At 36.7% G+C, this 24,687-nt stretch overlaps 1 protein-coding gene across 1 annotated transcript in view; it reads left to right on the forward strand.

The window, feature by feature from the left end:
* Positions 1-24,687, forward strand: part of LOC106045294 (acyl-CoA synthetase short chain family member 3) — a 73,417-nt gene that overhangs the window by 44,384 nt on the left and 4,346 nt on the right. The window contains 3 exon segments of the mRNA XM_066996115.1: positions 13,207-13,298; positions 16,646-16,709; positions 23,856-23,937. Coding sequence (XP_066852216.1) covers positions 13,207-13,298; positions 16,646-16,709; positions 23,856-23,937 — 238 coding nt within the window.

Consider the following 24,687-nt stretch of genomic DNA (forward strand, 5'->3'; position numbering starts at 1 on the left):
AAATCATTGTGAATTGAAACAGTGGAAATGAAAGGAAACTTTCATTAGAGGCCTTCAAGGTGTTTACACCAGGAAAGCCCAATTGATTACAGCTTTGATTTGTGTCAATGTCTTCATCAATAACGTTTTTTTTATTTGAATATTTGTGTTGCAAATATAGTAAGCACATCTTAAAAGATGTGCAATGCATGTCACAGGATCAATAAGTGGCACATAGGATTTTAGGAAATAAGGACTGCTAAGCAGTTGTTGTTTTCTTTGGAGACGTGGCAGTGAAAGAAAGAACAGCCCTTTCAGATCCTGTACTCATCTGTACATGGGGAGAGAATAATCTTGTTTTGGATTTGTGCAGATGTTTTGTTTTTGCTTATTTATACAAAATGGCACTTAGTATTTAAATAGCAATTTTCATTTTCAAAATAATTGTGCAAACACAAGTAAATTAATTCTTTCAACACCCTGGTGAAGTAACTAAAGTTATTCCAGTCTGGCAGATGTTAAATTGAGAAAGATAAGTATCTTGCCTATCCCAAGCTATTCAGGAAGCCACTGCAAATTCGGTGTTAGAAAACAGCTTTCTGTGCTCAGAGATAGATTTTTATGTCGTATTTACATGTGTTTTGTGGTATTTTGAGTTTTTGTGAAGGAAAACAAAAAGTGTCTTTCAGACCTTGTTCTAAGTCTCTGTGTGTGATGATGTTTATAGAGAATGATGCTGCATTTCAGTATTCCTGCTAGGAGCTTCGCAAGGAACTTTGCCAAATCTATTTGAAATAACCTAAACAATGTTTAAGTTGTACTCACTGTGTCAAATTCTTTGGAGCGGTCTCAGTATACAAAGAAATGTGGGTTACCTTGGTTTTGGATCTAGCTTTCAAATCAAGAATAAAAAAATAAATAAAAAAAAAAAAACCAGCAATGAAGGTGTGAAGAGCTGCGGAAGCACAGATGCTCTGAAAGCTTGTGTTAAACATTCCTAGCTGCTTCCATGGTAGCTATTCAGTATTTGTAGCAGAAAGAAATAAAATGAGTCTTTTACACTTTTTTTGACATTTTTAGAAGTTAGCAAGTAAGATTTCCACTTCTTCATAATAAATATAGGATGCAAAGAAAAAATTCAGGGATAAATTTGAAGTGTATAAAATGCCAGTCAAGAGACATGTTTTTTGGGGGGCTTTTTTATTTATTTTTGGTTGTGTACTTCTTATACTACGGGAATCTAAGTTACAGAGCATGCAAGCGTAGGGGGTTCAAGTTGGAGAATCAGCTGTTTCATGTTGTGATACGATTGCCTTAAGTGTTCTGACTGTCAGCTCACTAAGAGGCAGAACTACAAGAAGATTGTGCACGTTTTCAGTTTTCATGGAAACACTGAATGGCTTGGGTTGGAAGGGACCTTAAAGATCATCTAGTTTCAACCAACCTGCCATGGGCAGGGACACCTCCGACTTGACCAGGTTGGCCAAGGCCCCATCCAGCCTGGTCTTGAACACCTCCAGGGATGGAGCATCCACAGCTTCTCTGGGCAACCTGTGCCAGTTCTAGTTCCACAGGACTACTGGTCATACTGTTATTTTATTAGGACTATACAAACAGAAAATTGTACCATTGAAATCAGTATAAAAAATATACACAGTGTAACATATTTCAATGAATTATTTCCTACTACAATCATTTAAGCAGAAGAGTTTATTAATGTGGCCTCCAAGCAGCATGGTCTGGTCCCCTGTCTTCAGTTTCCATTGTGTTGTCTTGGCAACGTTGTGCATAATGTTCTTGTGAGCATCCAGAAAGACGGATTTTGCAGCTGAACTCTGTTAGGTAATCTATGCAGGTTTCTGCTACAGAACTGTTCTTCAGGTGAGTTACCTTGTCAATGTAGACATCCATCGCCCCCCATTTGACAATTGGGTTCTACATTTTGTTCTTCAGTCATCTCTGCTTTGCCTGGGTCAAAACTGTGCAGATGTGCGTTTCGGTCCATTAAAAAGGATGAAATTTTCAGAGAAAGAGGCAACAGGAAAAGCAAATTAAACAAAAGGTAACAGTTTCATTTACAGCAAAAGATTCAGTTCTTGGATTTTTTTTTATTATATTTTTTTGTCAGAGTTGCAGTTGTGGAGTTACGTAACCAAAGCATCTAGGGCTCAGATGGAAGATGATGCTCAGATCTAGGTGCTCAGATGGCTGGCAGAGATTTCTTTCAGAGTTCAGACTGTTGTTTTATGTTATCAGATAGTTCCTCAGTGCACATTCTGTTCTTGCTTTTAAAGACATTTGTATCCTGTAGACTAAGATCATATTTTGCTTTTGGTGGAAACTAATCTACAAAACAGTTCTTTAAAACTTGGAATTACTCTGTGGAAAATTCTGCAGCTATGTAGCCCTGAATTGCAGAGGCCTCAGAGCATAATGTTGTGGATAACTGAACTTGTAACAGGTGTTCATGTAGAGGGAGAGGAGAAACGCGGTCATTCATTCCAAGTGAACTATCCGATTCTATTCTATTCTATTCTACTCTACTCTACTCTACTCTACTCTACTCTACTCTACTCTATTCTATTCTATTCTATTCTAATTTAATGTAACTTCAAAGAGCCAATGTAATTTAATGTAACTTCAGTTTTCTAATGAGCCAAGTAAAATTGCTTTGGGCAAGCCAACCAATCTCTTAAACCTGTGAAGAGCATTCAGTGCCTCTCTTTCTCAGTATTTAAGTAATGTTAGCATTCAGACATGGAGGGAGAGAGAGGGGAAACTGCTCCTTTTCAGCATGGGACATGGGAGACCTGAATCCACATGTACATCCCAGGTTGCAAAGATGATACTGGTTCAGTGAGAGGAGGAATGTTGTGGCTTGGAATAAAAATAATAATAATTTTAAAAAAAAGGGTGGGGGTGGGATCTCTTGTTTTTATTTATGGAATTGACTGTACTCTGAGCATGTTAGCCAGTAAACACACCAGGTCCTTCTAGTAAAAAAAAAAAAAAAAAAGCACCTCTTGTCTTTAAATTCCTGGGAATTCTCTTTTCTCTCTTTTCCACCTGGGTGTTCTGTCTTTTTTCCTCCCACTGGTGAGCACCTCTTCTGTGTTGATTAAAAATTCAGTATCAAACGTGTTGTCTCATGTACAATTTCAGTTTTCTGTCTTACGTATACTGACATTTTCTAATTTAAAATAATTAGAAAGTACCTTAAGCTTTTCTGTTCCCATTTGACTTCAGTTTCTCTGTGCTTATTAATCTTAATCACTTCTGATTGCCTTTCCACATGCAGCCAGGGGCATCCATTAATATGAATGAAGCATTATTCATGTTTTTCTGCTTTTAAAAAATTTATTTGTATGGTTGAGATGACTGAGAATAAAAGAACTGTAAAGCAAACTTAAGTGACAGAGTTCATCCATGAACAACGTTTAGAGTGCCCTGCATAGGCAAATGAAGAAGAGAGGACACCTTTAGGAGCTAGTGTGTTAAGTGAGAGTAGAGCAGCCTCAAGTGCCCAAAGGAGACAAGCTGTGGCAGCACCTCCAGTTTGTGTGTGTGAAGATGTTACAGGTTGCTGATCTCATTCTTGTTGCATGGCAACTGCTTTTTTTGTAGCTCAGAGAGTAAAGCCCTCATTAGTGTAAAGTAGATGATTTTTTTCGGATGATTTGAGAACAGAAACACTAGTAGTAAGCTGCATGAATCTACTGCTTGTAAGGAATAATCCTTTACAAGATTTAGAGCTGCCCAGTGAAAGTAGAGAGAGAACAGGAGTTTCTAAGATGTTAAACCCAGATACAGAAAAAAATATATTGTGAATTGCATAGTAGTAATTTTATCTGTCTTTTCTATCTTGGTAGTATTACTATGCATACAATATATTAAGATTTCCCCAAACGATTAAACAGTAAACTGTTAGCACTGAGACGTGTAATTACTTTTTATAATCTCCATTTATCTCTTAGTACTTCATCACGTATCGGTTATGATATTACAGTAGGAAGGAAATAAAAATCTGAAATTCATTTGCAGTCTGAAAGCATATTATAATTCAGTGCATTTCCTGACATCTTCAAACATGCTATATGACATCTTCAAAATATGACCACAAAACCACATTTTGCTATACACAAGTTATAAGACGTACATTACAAATTACTATTTGATAGCAAAGGAGCCAGGTATGTTTATTAGAAAATGAATGCATAAACTTCAGGTGTTTTGTGACTAGCTTGCCAGTTCATGATGACTGTTGTTATTTCCTTTTTTGGATAATTTTATTTTGATAATTGCCACGGTCCACCAACATTTAACTAAGCTGATTGATATGTATATATAGCTAACTAAACTGTATTTTGTACATTTATTCTGGCGATTTTGATCGGATGTGCTTTGAAATCTTCAGAGGCCTTGTATGTTACGACACCCCTCCACACAGCACAGTTTGTAAATATGTTCTGTATTTGGATAAAATCATGAAAGGGAGCCTTGAGGGAATTCTAATGTTTTGGGGGGTTGATTTTATTTTTAAATGAATGGATCAAATGTAGCAATAGAATCATTATACAAGAAGTATTTGGCCTTCACAAGTGTAATATGTATTCATGGTAATTGATGCATTATGCCTACAAGTGCTTTGAAACATTTAGAAATACTTCAAAAATTACTTGTTTCTTATCTGACTTTCAATTCTAAAAATAAGCATGGAAACTCAGGCACTTCAGGCACTTCAGAAAATATATTACTTTATAAACAAATGGATTTTTTTGAGAAACAGGCTTCAGATTTTCAAATAGCTTTAGCTTATTTTGCAGTTTTCCTAAGCTTCTGTACATCTGCAAGAAATGAGGCAAATACTCTGTTTCTGGCTAGCTGCGCACAGCTGTTGTTGTACAGGTATTAACATGGCTCCACAGTCAAGTTGATATTAATATGATAATTCCTAGATTGTGCAAACAAGCTTGAAGCTGTTGTACTCAGCACTGTATGCGTGCCTAATAATATGGGAATGCCTGCCCATTCATTTAAAAAATTAAAATATATTTAATTCATGCAACTTGCAACATAATGCAATATTCACTTCTAAAGGTGGGGAATTGTGTCCCAGCTGAGGTGGGAGGCATTCATCAACACAGCTGAAGGTTAGAATCTGAAATAAAGTGAAACCAACGGAATAACTACCTAGATGAGCTTTGAGTAAGCTAGTTGTTGCTAAAGCTCTGTTCCAGAAAAATGGCCCATTTTATGGAAGCACTTAAATGTGTACCTGTGTTGCATTCGTCATTTAAAATGTAAAGTGATATTCTGAATCAGGGACAAATGGACAAATGGATTGTGGGGGAGACAATACTTATGATCCTATTCCTGTTTTGATGAAACATACTGAAATAAATGGCTTTGCACTGTGGGTGTGTGATATTATGAATAGGAAGTGGAAACCAACCCTGAAAAAGGGAGATTATCTCTGGCTATTTGTTTGTACCCCTTCGTTTAGGCCAGTCCTAGCACGCATGTGGCTGTGTGGTGAGCAATATCAGCCAAAAACTAACCTAGCTAAAAGGAAGAACATTTTTTTAAACCTTTGTCAGTTCATCCAGTTCCATATAAAAGCATGGGAGTATTCATGCTGGAAAAAAAAAGAAAGATGGGAAAGTACAGCCAAGGTGCAGAATGATAATGAGAACCTATTTTGTTTTTCCGTGATCTGCGCTGATGTGCATTTAAATCAACTCAAGTCAGCTGTGCAACTGATTGTCCGGTTGTGCATTTTAATTGCAAAATTAGCCTTCTTCATATGTTGGATAATTAAAATGAATATGGCTGTCACATCATTGTCCCTTTACGCTTTTGTTTGTTCTGCCTTTAAGACAGTAAACATTTTCTGTGGTGTCTGTACTGCATGGCCCTGTTGTTTAAGCATTCTTGATGCTACTGTACATTAAAGAATATGGAGAATAAGGAAAACTTGAAATGGAAGTGAATAAGGAACAGTAAGTAGCCATAACCAGAAGGAATGCAAATTTTTGTTGCAGGCACTGGTTGTTTTGTGCAAATGCACAAGTACTGGACAGTCTGCTTAATTAACATGTCTTTCTGATTTCTTCAGTCACCCTTTTAGAAATGGGTTAATTTCCTATTTATGTCTCTTTGCCATGCATTTTTTCTGGTAGTTAATGTATCACAGTTTCTGAGTAGAGAAAATTAAGCAATTCAGCAATTTTTTAAGGTACTGTATACAAATTAACACAGTGAGAAAGGTTGAATTTATTTTCACTTGGATGTGAAGAATAAGGTGAACAAAACAGTTGTTTTTCCATGAGGCTTACAGTTAATTTGTTACACTGCTTTGTAGAGTAATAGTGAGAGTAATAAGCGTGTATTACAGCTGTCCCACCACAAGGTAACAAATAGTCTGTTCTGATCTGCCGAATGAATGTAATCTAAATGGTAGGCAGCCTGAAGGAAAAATCGTGCTTTAGGTATGATAGCGTCTCTAAGGCTGGCGCAAGAAAGTCTTAGCTGACTTTTTCTTTCCAGTTGGTTTCCTGCACATGCTTCACACTAGCTTTACATATTTTTGTAAGGCGTTTCAAAACTCCCTATAAAACATGTATGAAAAAGAGTACCTATGGAAGTCCTGATTACAAATTGCTCAGCTTGTGTACCTCACCTAAAATTGGGTATTTCTTTTGGGTTTTGCTATTAGGATAGACCCCTACTACTCACTGTATTTTGACATTCTGTATGTACCTTGTATGTATTGTGTTGATTCTGTATGAGTTTAATTCACAAGAGGAGTAAGTTAAGAATAAAGTCAGATGGAGGAAAAATAAATGGTAATTGCTGTCACTGTTCAAGAATTTATCTGCTGCATCCATCACACTTCTCAAAAATAAGGGTTGAAATGAAATACAAAATGATGCATGACAGTTTTTGAAGTTTCGCTATTATTCAGCAAAGCCTTTCACAGTTTAGGATGACAGATTGTCTTTACTCTAACCTAATTGTGCATAATGTGTGAATTAGATTTAATTTCACACTTTCTTTCTGACAGCATTAGTAAAACTGAATCAGGGAATCCTTAAGAATTTACAGGTCTCCAGATTCTTCAGTCATTGTTGTCCTCTTGTGGCTTTTCTCATTTCTCTCTTATAATTCGCTGTAGTACTCTGCTAAATATGTTAAGAAGAAGATTAAAATTTCAGTAAATATAAGCTCTGTCATAAAATTTCACTTCATTTGATGACAGGCTTAAGTATATTGAAGAGGGAGTAGGTAAAAGAAATGGAGAATTTCTTGATATGATTATCATATATCTAAAAAAGCAGTTTTTGCTAGCCTTTAATCTTAGAAGGCTGTAAAAATAATTGCATATCAATGTACACTGACAATATGGATTCATCTGTACTGTACTTTTTGGCAGTCTTCCTGCTTACAGCCCAGCATCACATCCCACTCCCTTGGGATCAGCCAACCCCTGTGTACCTCTTTGCCGTGTATGGTGCTGGGGTAAGAGTGGCCAGGTGTCATTTCCTTGCTTTAATTTTGATGGATAATTAGGGTCAGACTATTTGTAGTGAAATGCCCAGCACTAGCCAAGTGTACTTGGTATATCTACACATTAATAAATACTTCATTAGGTGTCAACCTGGAGCTCTGCAGAGAATATAGATATCTTCTAGGAAAAAGATGCAAAAAACTTTATGGCAAAATTATGCAGTTGATGTTTTTGAGTGTCTGCTGAAGGCATGGCTGAGCTATACTGTAAAAAGATTATCTGAAATTCTCTTCCAAGACCAGTGAGCATAAGAATAAAGTGGTGCTTGGGCTACCAGCCCAGCAATATGCCTATCTATAATTTATCACGGCTTAACAGTGCTAAATCAGAAGTTATGAATGAGGCCACCTACTGCTAGTGCAGTCAGAGAATTGGAAGCTTGCTTGGGTTTTAATGATGGAGAATCACCTGGGAAACTGACAAATGTACGCAGTTGTATGCTGAAGGATGAAGAACACAAGGGCTGTATGAACACTTGATGAGCTGGTCCCTGAATGTCAGAGTCTTCCCCAGTACATATTTCTGTGATGTGTTAGGTTTAGTTTTCTTATAAGGAAGCAGCATGGCATGCTGTGATGTGGATTTTGAGTGCTAGAACTCATCTGGTACTGTGGTTTTCTGTTTCTGGGTGCCCATTAGTTGTTGCCATGCTGAGAATATATGTTCCTGGTACATTATTGATTTCTTCATTCCATCCTTCCTGGCATAACTAAAATGACCACTGTGTGGAGGGAGCATGTGCAGGGAGTTTTCAGAGCTGTCTTCTTGCTGTGTGGATGCATACTGCATGTTAATGGGTACTGCCTAAGCTTCCTCCCTTCTGTAGACCTTTGTCTCTACTTTATCTGTGTTGTCTTCTGCTGTAGTAATTTCCCTCAACCAAAATGACAACTTTGCCAGGAAAATGCCACAGTAAGAATTTAGTTTATTACATTTACTGTACATGTTAATGTGTTAATGTATGACAATTGCTCCTTTTTCTTTTCTTCATCTTCTGCTACATAAGAACTCGCCACCTCTTCTGCATGCTTCAAGCATCTATATGTGGCATCCTGACAAATTCAGCCATACGGTAGTCACTTAGTGCAGCCCAAACCCAAATATTAATGTCGGAGTGAAGTGTATTTTCCCTAAGTATATCCCAGCAGAAAATAAAATATTTTAGCAGTCTAACAGTTTATTATATTGAAGAACATGAGACAGTTTAGAAATTGTAAGTGGTACAGGGCATTTTTCATCTTGAAAGTTGTGAGTTAATTCAAAACTGTTTATTTTGATTGAACTTGAATGTGTACTGTGAATGAGCAAGACTATTTGGGGCACAGAACTACTAGCTGTTGCTCTGCATCATTTAGCAAAGCCCAGCTTCTTCAAGTCAGGCATGTGGGCAGATGGAGGAATTGTGATGAATAAAGTCAGGCATACAGACTTCCCGTAGTACTCATAAGCAAATGCACGCTTTGCTTCTGCATCAGCAGTGCTTTCAGTAATGTAAGAATTGCTTTCAGAGACACAAATGCAACAAAAATGCCTGTATCAGTCTATCCATTAAGTGTCCAATATAGCACAATAATATTGAAATCTCTTTGAAATAATATCTTTCTCTTACATGTAGAGAGAGGCACGTCTTTGAAATTCGAGGGTGATTTTCTTTAGATCAACCCCTATCCTGAAAGTAGAGATGTAAGGAGGGACCTGGGACATTTTAACAGCTATGATTTTAAGACAATCTCTCAGTTATTCTGTCTTGCAAGTCTCAGTAAAGTGCTTTTCATTATTCTCAGAGGTATATATATTCCCTCCATTGTAACTCAAAGCAGATGTTGAATGTAGTTCACCATCTGAACTGTAGTTCAGACTAGTTGTGAAACATTGCTCTTCTAAATAGCTGTTTCATTGTCACATTATAAGGTGTTGGGCAAGAAGTAAATTGGGTTTATGATCCAGTTGTCCCTGAAAAGCCTTCCACAGCCGGAGGGCTGCTGACTTGCTCGCATAGGGAGTGGAAGGCTAGCACCTTAGATGTGTGCAGAAGGGATTGATCGAAGACAGATCTACTCTTCTATTTGTTACATTAAATATATGCAAGTTCCTAAAGATTGCGGTATTGGCAATCTGTCTAGACACTGCACAATAATTTCAGAGACTCTCCAACTATAAACAAATGAGTCAAGTAAGGGGTATCTGTGTGCACACTTAGACACCTGGTGTAAGGGGTGGGTGGAATACAACGTCCATTTGACAAATATTATCCTACTTCAAACTGCTGCTGTTTTTACTTTCTGACCTGTGTCTTGTAACCTGCATATAAATCCTGACCTTAATTGTAAATATAGCAAACTTAATTCAAACAAAGATTCTTAAGCAGCTTTGCTTATTGGAAATATAAAAAATGGCCACACAGAACTTGTAGTATACGTAATTGGTAAGGAAAATTTCTCATCAGTAGTTGTTTTTCTGTATTCTTCTGAACAGTGTTGATTTCTTTTCAGCAGGATCTTCTATTCAATTCTTTCAAGTCAGGCTGTTTTTTCCTTGATGAAAAATGCTGTTCTGGAAAGCAGTTGCTGTTTTCTGATTGGTTTGGGAAATTGATATTTCAATCCAGCATCCTGTTTGAAAGATACACATTGATTTCCTAAGAAATGTACAGCACAAAGATGCATGCAATTCTTTGGCAATACTCCTTGGTGCTTCTATTTCATAAGAGAATCTTTAGCATTCAGGAACGGTTAACCTAACATAAAGAGTGGATGCTTCTGGGATTCTCTCTCTTAATTAGTATCTGGTCCAAATACCAACAAGCCATATTTTTTTCATGTATATAAAAAGTCTTATTGACCCATGGGAATTGAATGCATAGCCTAGAGATGAGAGCACTGGGTAAACGTGAAAGTGATATATTTCTACTGGTTATTGAGAAGACAATAGAAGAAACAGCAGCAATTTTAAAGACTTACTCAGAAAGTTTTAGAACTTGTGATTCTTGTTTAGAATAAATGGGCTTACATTCAGTCTTGTTCACTGTTTTCCAAAAAGCAGAAACACAAACTAGTATGACCATGTTTCGTTTCTAGTTTGTATTCTTTTAATTAGCAGTGTATCAAAGAGCCAAACAAATCCAAACTAATTTTCAGAAATTTCACATATTCCCCTTCTTCCCCAAGGGTTTTTTGATTGACAGCTCTGCAATTAGAAATCTCTGTCAGTTCCTGAGTCACGCTAAATCTTACTGGTGCATCCGGTTACAGTGGTGCTGTGTTCCTTCTCTCTCAACAGTGAATCTAATGACTGCATTTTGTTGATGAGTACCTTTCTCATCTGATCTGTTACAGTATGGTTTTTAGCTCTTGCCTTGCAATATGTAAAGCAAGATATAATCTGTGCCATCACTTCTTTTCTGCCAATGCAGTCAAAAAGAAATTGTCCCTTCCACCGTCTTTTCCAATTCACTTTTCTCTAAGGAATATACCTTTTTTCATTCTGCTCTAAGGAAAAAAAGGGAAAAAGTTGAGATCAGTGACTTCAGTATTGTGTAGAATATAGAGCTCTGAAACTGCTGAATAAATTGCGGGTTTCTCTTCCTGCAGCTTTCAGCGTGATCACTTGCTGACTACATTACGTCGTGTTCATGTTGTGTCATCTCTATAATTGCAGCTTGGATGTTCTGCTCTTTTGGAAAAAAAAAAAAAAAAAGGAAAGAAAAAAAACAAGATCAGTGTTTGTGTGGGAAATGTGCATTATGTAGAAAAATAGAACAATGGAAAATGGGAAGCAACCAACCAAAGTTTTTAGCATTGAGGGTTGATAATTCTTGGTCTGTGCTCTGCAGCTGGAGGTAGGCCCTAGCATAACTGTGCAATGTTAATGCTAATTTTCAGCTACTTACTAACACCTAACTTAATATTACACAAACTCGTGGTGGTTTTGTTCTTGCTCTTGCTTCTTTAAGCAATTGAGTAGTCATTTAACTACTTCTGAAGTGGCAGAGAAATACTGTGGAAGCTGAGAAAATTCAAAGCAAAAACAACTCTAGTGAACTAATACAAGAGAACTGAAGATAAATTTGGGCTTACTGATCAGAGCCCAAACACAGAGCTGAACACAAACCTGCTTAGCTGTGTTGAAACTTGAGCATGATGTGGACTATGAATTCCGGGTCAAGTGACCTGAGACCTGGGACATCTCCAGAATGATAAAACTGCATTTTTATAGGGCTAGCCCCATATTGTGTCCCTGCTAATATCTATAGCCACCTACACTTTTTTTTTTTTCCCTACAGCTCAGAGTTATAGCAGCATTCAAATAAATTTCTCTGTTTTTCTTACAGGGAAAGGAAGGAGAACTGGTCTTTTTTCAAACTTAGACTCTGCTATATGACAATTTTTTTTTTTTTATTCCTTTTTCTTAATAATAGCTCTTGTAGTCTAAAAGCATTATGTGAAATTGAACTTTCTTAAGGGGAAAAAACAGGGGGCGGGTGAGAAGGGAGGACTTTGTAGCTGCCTAACTGTGGGGATAATTAGGAAGGTGTAGGCACTACAGGGGATATTCATGCTGTCTGAAGAAGGTATTTTATGTTACCAGTGAAGCAGGGATTCCAGACCTACTTGCCTTCAGCGAGCTCCACACAGGGAGCAAAGGCATGCAGTGCAAGTGTTTAAGTTATTTATCTGCAGTTAGAGGAATGCATTTCTTCCGAAGATTCAAAAACCAAGAGATATTTGTCTTCTGGCAAAATAAATAAATAAATAAATAAACACAACAAAACTCTAATATGCTGTCATTAGTAAAACTTTAATGTTTGTAGATGTGTTTGTAGATGGAGGAGAAAACAACTGGATTATGATCACAGAATCTTGGAGCAGTTTGATTCGCATTCCTTACAGGATTCTTTTCAAGTTTATTTTGGCAACATGAAATTTAGGTCTGACTTTTCTACCTTATTTCTTCTTGAATCTTTTTATTGCCTGAAATAGTTCTCACCAAGAAATACTAGTGAGACCCCCAGGATTATGAAAGAGGTATTCCTGAATTTTCTGCATTATTTACAATAAATGTTGTGAAGTTTTTCCTTTTTTATGATTTTGCTGACCAATAATTGTTGTGGAGATTTTGTGTTTATTTACCTTCCAAACCTCAGAATGTGTAGAATTTTTCGGCTCCACAGTAAAACAACAGATACTTTGATATCACTGCCCTACAGTGATAAGATAATCAACCAACAGTGGATTGATGTTTTTTCTGGAATTCATTCTTTCCAAAGATATTGTTTTGTAAAACAACCCCTGAAATACGCCTGCCATACACAGTATTTCTCTCATGGCTTTGCTGTAGGCAGTTTCCTACTGGTGTGGTATAACGTCATACCCATAGCAGAATAGGCTAAAGGTGTAATGCAGAATGTTTGTATTTTTGATTGTTTCCTATGGAATGGAAAAGCTCGCCTGTGAAGAACGCAGATTTCTGTGATGAACTCATATTTATTAGATAACAGATACGAAGCTCTTGAATTCTAAATCTTCCATTGCTTGTCTGGCATTTTTATTTTTATTTTTTTAATTGTGATACGCTGAGCTAGAAGCAAAATTTAGAAACAATAAATACTCAATGACACAAGAAGCAATCTTGGTTGATGTATTTGTGTTTTTACCATAATCTGGTTCTGCAATTACCACTTCCTGTATTGGTCTGGGAAACTCTACAACGCCTCCACCTGGACAGGCAGGAAAACCAGTGCCAGGATACAATGGTAAGACTGTGCCAAGTATGCTGCTAGAAAAGGTTATTGCTTATATTCCTGAGTAAGTGCGCTTTAATCTAAGACTTCATTGGGAAAGCAAATTACAGTCTTGCTAACACGTTTTCCTCCTTCTTGTAACAGGAAGCTGCCTTTTTGTGTGTCGTGGAATGTGACTGTGCTTAAGAAATTCAGAGTAATTCTCCAAAACATTGAGAAACTACTCCTACCTTTGTTACATAAAAGGGCTACCACATACTTCTAAACTGGATATAACAAAGATATGAAAAAAATGCTGTGCTTTAAGGCATTACCTACAATTGCACAGAATTAAATGAGAAGCAGCAGTAAAACTGTATCGGCACAGCGGGGAGAAAAATGTTAGTCATAACCATCAGCAGAAGAGGAAATGATAACTAGACAAATAATTGCTGTAACTTGTACTTTGAATGTTTTGTCATATCTGTATTTTCAATTTTCAGAGTCTAAATAGTTTTGTTTTGGAAGATGTATGTCAAATAACTATGTCTCAGAGACTTATTGATTAGATTCTCTTTTGGTGCTACAGTTTTATATGAGAAGTATCCTAAAGTGCACAAAGAGAATTCTTACTGTGAGGTCTGTGTCTTCCACAAATGTGTCACGAGTGAACTAACAAGCAACCTGGCAAGGATATGAATCCTTTTTCTTTCATTCTTTATTAATCAAAAATAGTTTGCTGACTGTATGTACAGGTGTATGGACTCATATTTGAGAGAGATGTTAAGCACATTATCTTTGAGTACTTGTAGAGCGTTTTTATTTCCAGCTGGGAAAATGGTAGATTATGATCCAGCAGTAAAAGTGAGAGCACTCATTGTCTGGAAGCTATTTGTTTGTAGAGGGTACAGCTACAGGATTAAGAATGCAAAAATGTTTTCATACCTAGGAAGCCTGATCTTAACACAGTTCTCAAGAGTTACTTGAAGTCCAAATAATAATTACATTTCTTAAAGATCAAACCGTCTTCAGAAAAGGTTCTCACATTCTTGGGCAGAAACAGCTTAGCTATTTTTTCTCCTAATAGATGGAAGAAATGGAAATGAACATTGAAGAAAATACTTTCAGCGGTTCTGGGTTCTAGCACTTAGCATGAAGACAAACACCAGGTTAAAAACAGCATTAAAACCAAGCTGTGAAGTTCATCTACAGTTGTAATAAATAGGGAAGAGTGGAAGAAGGTATGACACATGCTAGAAAATGTCCTGTCCCAAAATGTATGAGTAACAAGAATATAAAAACTTCACATGAATTTTTTGAAACATGACATGGAGTGTAAGTAAGGAATTCCTTCAAATAGAACAGAGGAAATATCTTAAACATGCAATAAAAAAGAAAAATAAAATGAACACTGAAATTCACTAAAGATTTAGGAAAGAACTGCACTTTTTTTATTTACTGGTTTGAGGCCAATTATGTCCTGTAATGCAGCCATTCATTAAGTAGTGGATCTTTTGAAATTACTCTCTGCAGACAGCTGTCTCGCTGTCACCCACATCTGTTTTGATGTTGTTTTGGCTGCTGTTACTGTATTAATTAGAAGAGTTCCTTATGCCGTATGCATTAGAAGATAGATTTTGTATTCTTAGATTATGCAACTGGTAATGATTTTTGGGCATTGCTAAAGTTTTGTTTTATTTATGCTATGATGTAAACAGAAAGTTACAAAGTCTACTTAAGTAGACTTCCTTCCTGTCATACTGCTGAAATAGATTTCTTTGAATCTTTTCAGATAATTTCATTGCATTGTTCACAAACTGAAGCAAGTCCTGCATTTAGAAGTACTGTCACTTTTTCAGTAATTCAAGAGTAAGCAGTGTAGTACCCACCTTCCCCAGATTTTTGTACATCAAAATAAACTGCTTGTGAGGAGGAGAATAAATGCTGGAATTGCTACCCTAATAAAATAAACTGTTTAGATTTTACTTTAATATAATAAAAACATGAAAAATAAACTGAGGATTAGGGAAGCGTTGAAAGATACAGGTGAGTGGGTCTTTGTCTTTCCGTGTTCTAAGTCTAAATTCTCCAAATGTAACATTACCATGTTCTTACAACATCTAAAATGATACAAGATTCCAAGTCACTGAATTGTAAAACCGGTGTGGTTGACTTGCCTGTGTCTGTGTGCTGAGCTGTTGCTTTCAGCAGGCTCTTCAGTCACTTAAAAAACACCATTCTCTGTAAAGAAGTGGCTTCATCCAGAAATAGTAAATTACAGATTTTTCTATTCTTTGGACAGATAAGATATGATATTACTCATAAGACTCTTAGCAGGGTTTTAGTCAAAGGTCTGTCATCCTCTTTTCCCCATTTCCTCTGTAACTTTTTAATACAGAGTGTAAGATTATTTGTATTAGTTTAATTCCAGCTGAACATAGCTTTCTTTGCTTGGGCAGACTTCAAAAAGCATGTTTTTAAATCCATGTCAGCTTAGTCTGTCAGAACCATTCCTCCCTGTTTTTCCATGGTTTAGTCATTTCATTTTGTTTAATTCCATTTATCATAGGCCAAGTTGGTACTCTAGTTAAGAAGTACTATGGCCTATCTACCATTCTTCCTTATCCCTATGCTTTCAGATGAAAAGGGTGGTTGTAGTGGATTTCCCAGCTGACTGCCCTGAGGAGGCCATTTCAGGCAGTTTTCCTCAGAAGCCTACATACTTCATACCAAGATACGATCTGAAGGTGATGGCTCATTGTCATCTGGGGAAAAGTCTTCTGTTCAAAGGTCTGGATTTTTTGGTGTTGTCTAGCATTATGCTGCTGCACAGCTTTGAGTAATTCACAATGTAAAATACATCTTTGTGTTGGACTAGAATAACCTTGTCATGTGGACCATCTTTCTGAGTCTCCTGAGAGCCTTTGAACACCAGGCACATTTATTTACTGCTAATAGCACTTCTCACATCAGCTAGATGAGCCTCCAGTAATCTTAGTTATTATTTCTTACTTATGTTATCTGAATACTTTTTCTTGTAATATATCTGAAAAATCCTTCATTATTTGCAAGCTTAGAATTTCCAATATGAAGGTGTCTTTTAATTTTCGGTTCTATATTTTTCCCTTTTTGACTTTGTGCTGTCTACTCCCAGAGCACAAGTGTTATTCAAGACTTTTTGGACTTAATGCTGAATGTTAATAAGGTCATAGGATTATCCAGTTTTGTACTTTCAAATTACTTAATACCTTTTGTTGCTTGGTGTATTGCCATTCTCAACTGTGACATAAATTGATATCCTTGAACGAAGACACTGTTGTCCACCTATAAATACTCTACTTAACAGGAGTTCTCTTCCTATATTTATTTTTTTGTTACAGTGATGATTCTGGATGAAAATAATGAACCAGTGAAGACGAAGACTTTAGGAAATATTGTGGTAAAGTAAGCAAACTAAGTATTTTTTGAAACTTCTGCCTCTTTAGTGCCTAACTGTTGCCATAATAAAACTTAGGTTTGTAAGTGGATAGACAAAGGTATTTTGAAAGAAAATTGCCCCCAGCTGTCTTAGGCATTCAGCTAGGATGGAAGAAATCACCTTTCAAATATGCTTATGTCTCTTCACTGGCTGTAAGGGTGACACAGACAGCTTAGAATAGGTGCTTAACATTAGCTACCTAAAGCTAAGTGAAATTAATTTCATCCTTAGTAACTCTCTGCCAAATGATCTGAATTATATCTAAAAACAGGTAGATAACATTTCTGAGTCATAACTATCTTGGTATTTATATGCCTGTCAGAAGTGGATATTGTCACATTAGAAGATCTGTTGGGGCAGTTGTCAAAGTTTTAAAGCCAAGATTTATCTTCCCTAACACTGCCCAATATTTAAGCCTTTTTCTTAAGGGATTACAAGTGTGTTTATGTATTGATTTGTTGTTTTATCTTTCCCAGCATGATTTTTGCTGCAGCCAAATAAACTGATAGGGAAATTGTGGGGAGGTTTTCCTCCTTTCCCCCTTCCCCCTTCCCCTTCCTCCTTTCTTCCTTTTTTTTTTTTTTCCGCATTGGATCACTCAATGAGTAGTGTCCCTGTACCATTACTATTATTTTATTATCATGTCCTTATTTATTATAATATCCATTCTGAAATAGGGGAAAGAGTAGTAAGGGTGAAATTAAACTGTTTCAAAACAAGTCATTATGAAACCAATTTTGTGTAGGTTAATTGTCACACATCTTTCTGTTTCAGTGTCTTTTCTGACAATCTTTCAAGACACTAGGACCTCTTAAAATTCATTCTGCAGCTTAACTGTAAAATACAAACAAAACAAACAACAACAAAAAAAGACAAAGATTTTGATGAGCTTTGGTAGACCAATTCTGCGTGTTTTTAACATGTCCAATGTTTGAATCTGTAGACTGTTAGCAGAAGTTGTTTTTAGGATATTATGGTTTGGAGTGTCTTAATAGTTTTGATCCAGGTTTCATTCTAATAAGTGACAATTTCCTGACAGTGTTTAGTCGGTTATTTTGTTCATAAAGGTCTGTGGCTGTTAGGTTAAGTCATCACTTTTTCTATCTTCTGCTGCATTCAGCTCAATTGTTGTTTAGCTGTAAAACTTTTTTTGTTTTTCTTTTTTTTTCCTTAATTTTTAGATTAGGACTAGTTTTCATAAAGCCCTCCTGCAAAGGAAGCCTTTCCCCTCTTCGTTTCTTTAGCAGACTCATACAGACCCCTTAAAAATAGTGGTGATGATCCTTGTTACTACCAGGGTTTGTTTATCACCCCAGGATCCTCAGGCATCTTGAAGTGATGAAGTGGGAAAATCAGGATAGTTTTGAATCTTCCTCTGTCATACAGTCAGCAGCAAAATATGGCCTACTATTTTAGAAAAACAAAACAAAACACAACAAAACACAGGTATTTGCTTTACCTGCAACATATGTGAATTGAGAAATATTCTTCAGTATTTCTGGGAATGTAGTATGACCACACACTGCCTACAATACAAGCTCTGCAGAAGTGGTAAGATGCAGATCTTGGTTATTTTTAGCCTAGTCTAACTGCTGGTAAGGACTATTGGGGGCTGCTTGAGGCCTGCAGCGCTCATAAGTATAGTATTTAAAATACCTGATCTTGAAATAGAGTTTTAAAATTTAATTTTATCCGGCAGGAGTCAAATAGTTTAGAAAGGTCGTTCTTACACCTCATTGCTCCATCTCCCTGCACCAAGTATGTTATTTTCTTTACTCATACCTACCAGATGTTTTTTCATATAATCATCATCTTTGTGCCCTCTGGAAAGATTTTTTACTGATGAGAACTCTCACAGAGGATAATTTACCTGGACATGCAATAATATTTTTGACTTCACAAGTGTTTCAGGATAGAGTAATCAAATGCAGTGTCACAACATTTATGACAAAAGGGCAAAGGAAAATGAAGATTACTGCAGCTCATGAGAGTGGGTTTATATGAATTGTTTCCGCATTTACATTTTTTTGAGCTAGAATCTTTGGACGTGAAGGATAATTAACTAAGAATTCATTCTGAAGTGAAAATCGTACCAGCAATGACCTCCACTTCCTTTAGCAAGACCAGTCTGATTTAGTGACACACTTGTGCTTGCTTTGTTCTGACCTGCCTATAATTAATACAAAACGGAGAAGCTGTGTGTGTATATGTGTAATCGTGATTAGCAATGAGAATTTTCAAAGGAATGTTAGCAAAGAGAAATACTATTTAAATTCCAATGCAGTGGGAAACTTAATTTTGTTCTTTTTCATTATGAACATCGCAAACCTATTATTTTTATTTAATGAGACAGTTGTCATCACTGTCTCATTCTTTATGTTCATTCACGAAAGAAAGAGGACTACAGTTGCCATATATCCATTCTATCCAGAGAGTAATGTCTACCAGTAAATTTCCCTCTAGATCCTTTTAGGAATGTCCATAACCATGTTACACTTCCTCTAGCGTTTTGTGTAGTTAATTTTGTGCTGCTGTAATGGTGCTTTATGTGATAAGTATTTAAAACTTAGTTTTACCATTCTCCACTGCATAGAATCACATAAATACTTCTGTTCCCTATTCAGAAAGAGGAGAGACAATGCATTACACATACAGTGATTCTGGAATGTTTTTTTAAGTTGGAGTGGACAACTGATAAGTATTACATTAGTTAAATTGCATTTAAGAGAAGAATCACAGAATATCCGAGTTGGAAGGGACCCACAAGGATCATCGAGTCCAACGCCTGAGTCTCCAAAGGACCACCCCCAAAAAAAAAAACCACCCCAAACCACCAGATCATGTGTCTGAGAGCGTTCTCCAAACACTTCGTGAAGACTGCTGCAGAGAGGAAAGCGTTTCTTGTAGAACTCTTTAAAGAAAGTGTCATCCTGCTTAGACTACTTGCAATACATTTTTGTAATTAACAGCCATACACCTAAGAACAATTTGCTAAATTTATAAAATGAAAGACTATACCCTAGAAAGCAATGTCTTACAAATAAGCTATTGGCACAGCTTTCTTAGGAATACAGTGTTTTTCCTTGACACCACTAAGTCATACGTGGACATCTATTGTAAAGATACGCTCATTTTACCAGATGTTACAGGCTTGAGGTAGAATTTAGTAGATGACATTCTTTAGCCTGTGTTGTATGGGAGATCATTTTAGGTGATTATTTTTTGTTTGGTTTTGTTTTTATCAGCTTTTTCTTTTCGCTTTTCAAGTAAAACAATGAGTAGGACTTTCAATGTGTAATTTGTCCAAAAATGAGCTGAATACATGTGGGTAGCATTTGAACTTTTTTACTTTTAACTCTTTCCAGGCATTTTAACAATTTTTTGATGCTTTTCCTCTTCCCCATTAAACTGTAGATTTTTTTTTCCTGCAAAATCCACACTGAATCCAACTACTTCTGTGACCTTTTTCAAGTAACTAAAGGGGCATTTCATGCAGAATCGTAAATTCTCGAGATCCTCTCTTCTCTTACCCCTTCTCCACCCTTGTTCCAGTGCTGTTGTTCTTTGTGTCTGAAAAAGCTTCAAGACTGGAGATGATTTTCAAACTTGCAGTCAAAACAAATTTTTGAAGAGTGCTGTTCATACACAGCACTACATAAATGCTGAGTAATAATATAGCTGCCAATCAGGATGACTTAGTTCCATTCACAGGCCTAATTCATGTAACAATGGCATATCCTTGCTTTGACTGGCTGTAATGTACAGCCTGTGACTGCCATTGTCTACCATAAAATAAAGGGATGACTTTTTTCTGAAACTCAGCAAGGTAGCACCTCTAATAGTTTTGACTTTCAGCTGTACTTTCAGAAAGCTGGTTTTTTTTTCCCTATAAATTATCTTCTGAGTGCTGTGTCAATAATTTGTTCCAGCAGCAAGAAATCTTGCATCAGTTTGCCAAGTGGCATCCTGAAAGGATGTGACACAGTCAGCTTTTCCTGGGCTGTGTTAGAGGTGGGTCAGCCACTGTTGCATGAAAAACAAATGAACTGTGAAACAACGCTCAAAAAACAGGTAATGACTGTAGTTTCAAATTGGCTACTAGAAAACAGTTACTGTGAGAGTACTTCAGAGTTTTTTGTGATGCTGCTGAGCTCACCTAATCTTAATATCTCACTTTGCAATAAAATTACCTTATTTTTATAAAATGTAACCAGAGCATTACATTTCAGCCTTCTGTCTCCTCTCACATCATCCAGCACTGGTCCCTTTAGAATTCATGGCAGCATTCCCGTGGACAGCAGCGGGATGGAGATACTTTTGGCTCTGGGTATTTTAATCCTGATGTCTTGGCAAAATTCCAGTACAATGAATTATTTTCTGGCAAGCTGAATTCCACCTTTATTAATTTTATTAGCAATTTGTGTTTTCCCAGCACCTACAAATTCTAGTCAGTTGTGATCCTAAGCACTTTGCTATCACTGAAGAATTGTATGTGCCTATCACTGTGCAATTATTTTGCCTGAAAGACCAGCACATAGAAGGTGGCATTTATTTTTTGCTTAGGAGATGGAATGGAGTCCTAACTGCAAATAGTGCTTTATAGAAAACAAAGGAGGAGTATTTTCAGATAGTGTCTGTATTGTGCTATGTTTTGTGCTGTGGGAATAGCTGTGGTAGCCAGCAGTTTAGCAGCCTGGTTTCCATAGACTGAGGAAGATTTTTTCTCTTGCTTCTCAGCAATATGCACGGTGGATGTACTAATCATTGCAGTTTTCCTTAACACAAAACAAACTAACTAACGAGGCAAACAAAAATGTTGGAGGCAGGGATTATGTTTTTGATGATATGTTGCACAGTTCTTGGTTTAGATTTCTAAACAATTGTAATTACAGAAAGCAAAATGTTTTTCTGGTTTCTGCAATAAAATTGGTTCTTCTATTTAATGGCTAACTGGAAACCACTGAATAGAGCCTTGGGGAATTTATTGAGGATTTTGTCAATGTGAATTGTCCTTTCTCTCCCATCACAAGAATGTTTCAGACTGTTAAATAAATTGAAAGTTCAAAATTTGCAATGATTCAGGCTGTTATGAACTGCTATGCTATTAGCAACCAAGCAACAACCATAGTAACTACCATTCTCAGGTGATTTTTCTTTAATCTGAACAAGAGGTTTCTCATTTTAAACTCATACATACACAAACATGGGGATTGATATATTGCTTTTCTAATTTATTTCTTTCAAGGCAAATACTCTGCCATGTTTGTGTATCACAAGGGTGCTTACTAAGCTGGTAGGTGGCATGGTAGGCCAGTGAATTCCTGCCAGAGGGGCAGAAGCCAGCCTGCTGTCCTGAAACCTGGGTGCCTAACTGGGAAGTGTCTGGCATTTGTGGCCTTGCCTTAACCATACTTTCAGGGAATGTGATTTATAGTATGCATTGAGCCAAAACACTTAGAAATAACAGTAGTATTTATAGTAGTATATTCTATTATGCTACTTGAGCTGAATTAGCCTGGAGATACCTGCGGTTGTTAAAAGTCATGAATTTAAATCATTGTTAGATGATGTGGCCTTAGCAGCATTATGCCTTATTTAGATAAAAATAAATGAATATATATATATATATAATTTTTATGATTGTAACAGAATATGCTTCCTGATCATTCTCTCTCTGTTACTAGGGTTAAGCTTTATAAAATTTGTGTTGGATGTTCTGTGCCTGAATATGTGTCTTTTAGAGTTAAACACAGCTTCCTACCTTTGAAGGACAAAAATGTCCACTTCTCTGTTAGCTGCCTTGTCTAGCTTCTCCTATTCTGGCAGATAGGTGCAATGTCCTGTCTTTTGTCGTGTCCCTATTCTTGACTGGAGAATGGATATATAGTATGCATTGAAAACTCAACTAATAAATCATTCCAGAATTTTGCAGCTTCACTTCTTAAAGTGTGTGTATATATATAACTCCAGTTATTATAAGAAATTTTAAAATTGACTTTTTATCAATATACTTTCAAATAATTCATCAAATAATTCCAATAATATTATGTGGGGGAAAAAAAAAAAAGAAAAAAAAATTATTCAGATTATTGTGACTGAAATCGTTATATCTTTTTACAGAAACTGAAGATTTGTGTGCCTGTGTTGTGGTTTAACCCGGCCGGCAGCTAAACACCACACAGCCGTTCGCTAACCTTCCCCCCTCCTTCTCTGGGATGGGGGAGAGAAACGGGAAAGTGAAGCCGGTGAGTTGAGATAAAGACAGTTTATTAAGAGAGGAATATAATAATAACAATAATAATAATAGTGATAATGATAATAGTATTAATAATAATAATGTGTATGAAACAAGTGATGCACAATGCAATTGCTCACCACCCGCTGACCGATGCCCAGCCTATCCCCGAGCAGCCGGCTCCCCACCCCGGCCAGCCACCCCTATATATTGTTTAGCATGACGTCAGATGGTATGGAATACCCCTTTGGCCAGTTTGGGTCAGCTGTCCTGGGTCTGTCCCCTCCCAGCTCCTGCTGCACCCCCAGCCTGCTCGCTGGCAGGACAGAGCGAGAAGCCGAAAAGTCCTTGGCCTGGTGTAAGCACTGCTCTGCAACAATTAAAACATCAGCATGTTATCAGCGCTCTTCTCATCCTAATCCAAAACATAGCACCCTGCCAATAATCTGTTTGCCTATACATAAGCTTGTATGTGTTAGATAAATAGATAGCTATAGTAATGAAGTTATCTGAATCATAGCATATATGCACACAATTCCAAGAGATACTTAATTCATCAAAATGTTGAAAGCTGAATGCTGATAACATATTTGTAGTGTAGTGTATAGTACATATAGACCAAACATCATTTTGTTGAATGTTAGACACACTTATGTTATATACAAGGTATCGACTGGATACAGTACAGAGACATATGCATGTGATCACACAAACGCACAGTCTTGTTGATCTGTTGTCAACATATTATTAAACAAAATTGTTTTCTTATTCCTACTCAATGACTGTTATCTGAATATAAAGTATGAATGGAGAGCATGAGCTATACTTGTTATATCTATGTTTCTAATTACTTCACTCTGCTCTTTTCAATTATAAGGTTGCCTTTGCCTCCTGGATCGTTCTCAGGACTTTGTGAAAATCAGGAAACATTCCAGAAGTTGTATTTCCAAAAATTTCCAGTAAGAATTACAAAATGTTTTATAGAAACTTTTGGTAATCTCGCAGCACTGAATGACATGAGTTTTCAGTTGGGTAATATTAAAAAAATATTGTATGTTATTTTAATGGGAGATCTTTGATACATTTCTTACAGGCTGAAAAACATTTCAAGTTAAACATTTCCTCATACATACTTCCAGCTTTTGGTCACGCTGATTTTTTTCAGATCTGAAACAAAGGAAGTAAACCTTAAGATTCTGAACCTAAAAGTTGTTTTATGTCATTTGGTCTAATAAAGATAAAAGCATTGCTGCATTTCAAACTTAGACTGGAATAACTTCAAATTTATTACTACCACTGACATGCAGTCATTCTAGTTTAGCATCAGTCCAAAATACACACTTGTCTACCACGTGTAAATATTTAGGAGGCTCCTTACTGAATTGTCCTTGTCAGATGGACTATGTAGGGACTCGTGTCCTCCTTTCCACTTAGACAGTCTGCTCCAGATAGACTGTCCAGAATGGAAGGTTTGGTCCAGTAAAAGTAAATGAGTGAACAGAGCAGGCAGATTATTTTCTTTGTGCACTGGCATGATGATGGTGATGGTGGTGTATGAATGGATCCAGCAAACGGGCACCATAAGGGTCAATATGAGAACTGTCATTGTACTGTAACAATTCCACTCATCTTGTGTAGATTCAGGCAACATCCTTCTCCAAGCTGTCAGGGATCAAAGTAGGCAGAGTGGAAAAAATCCAGGCTTATGT

Source organism: Anser cygnoides, chromosome 1 (assembly GCF_040182565.1).
Source record: "Anser cygnoides isolate HZ-2024a breed goose chromosome 1, Taihu_goose_T2T_genome, whole genome shotgun sequence".
Classification (NCBI taxonomy): Eukaryota; Metazoa; Chordata; class Aves; order Anseriformes; family Anatidae; genus Anser; species Anser cygnoides.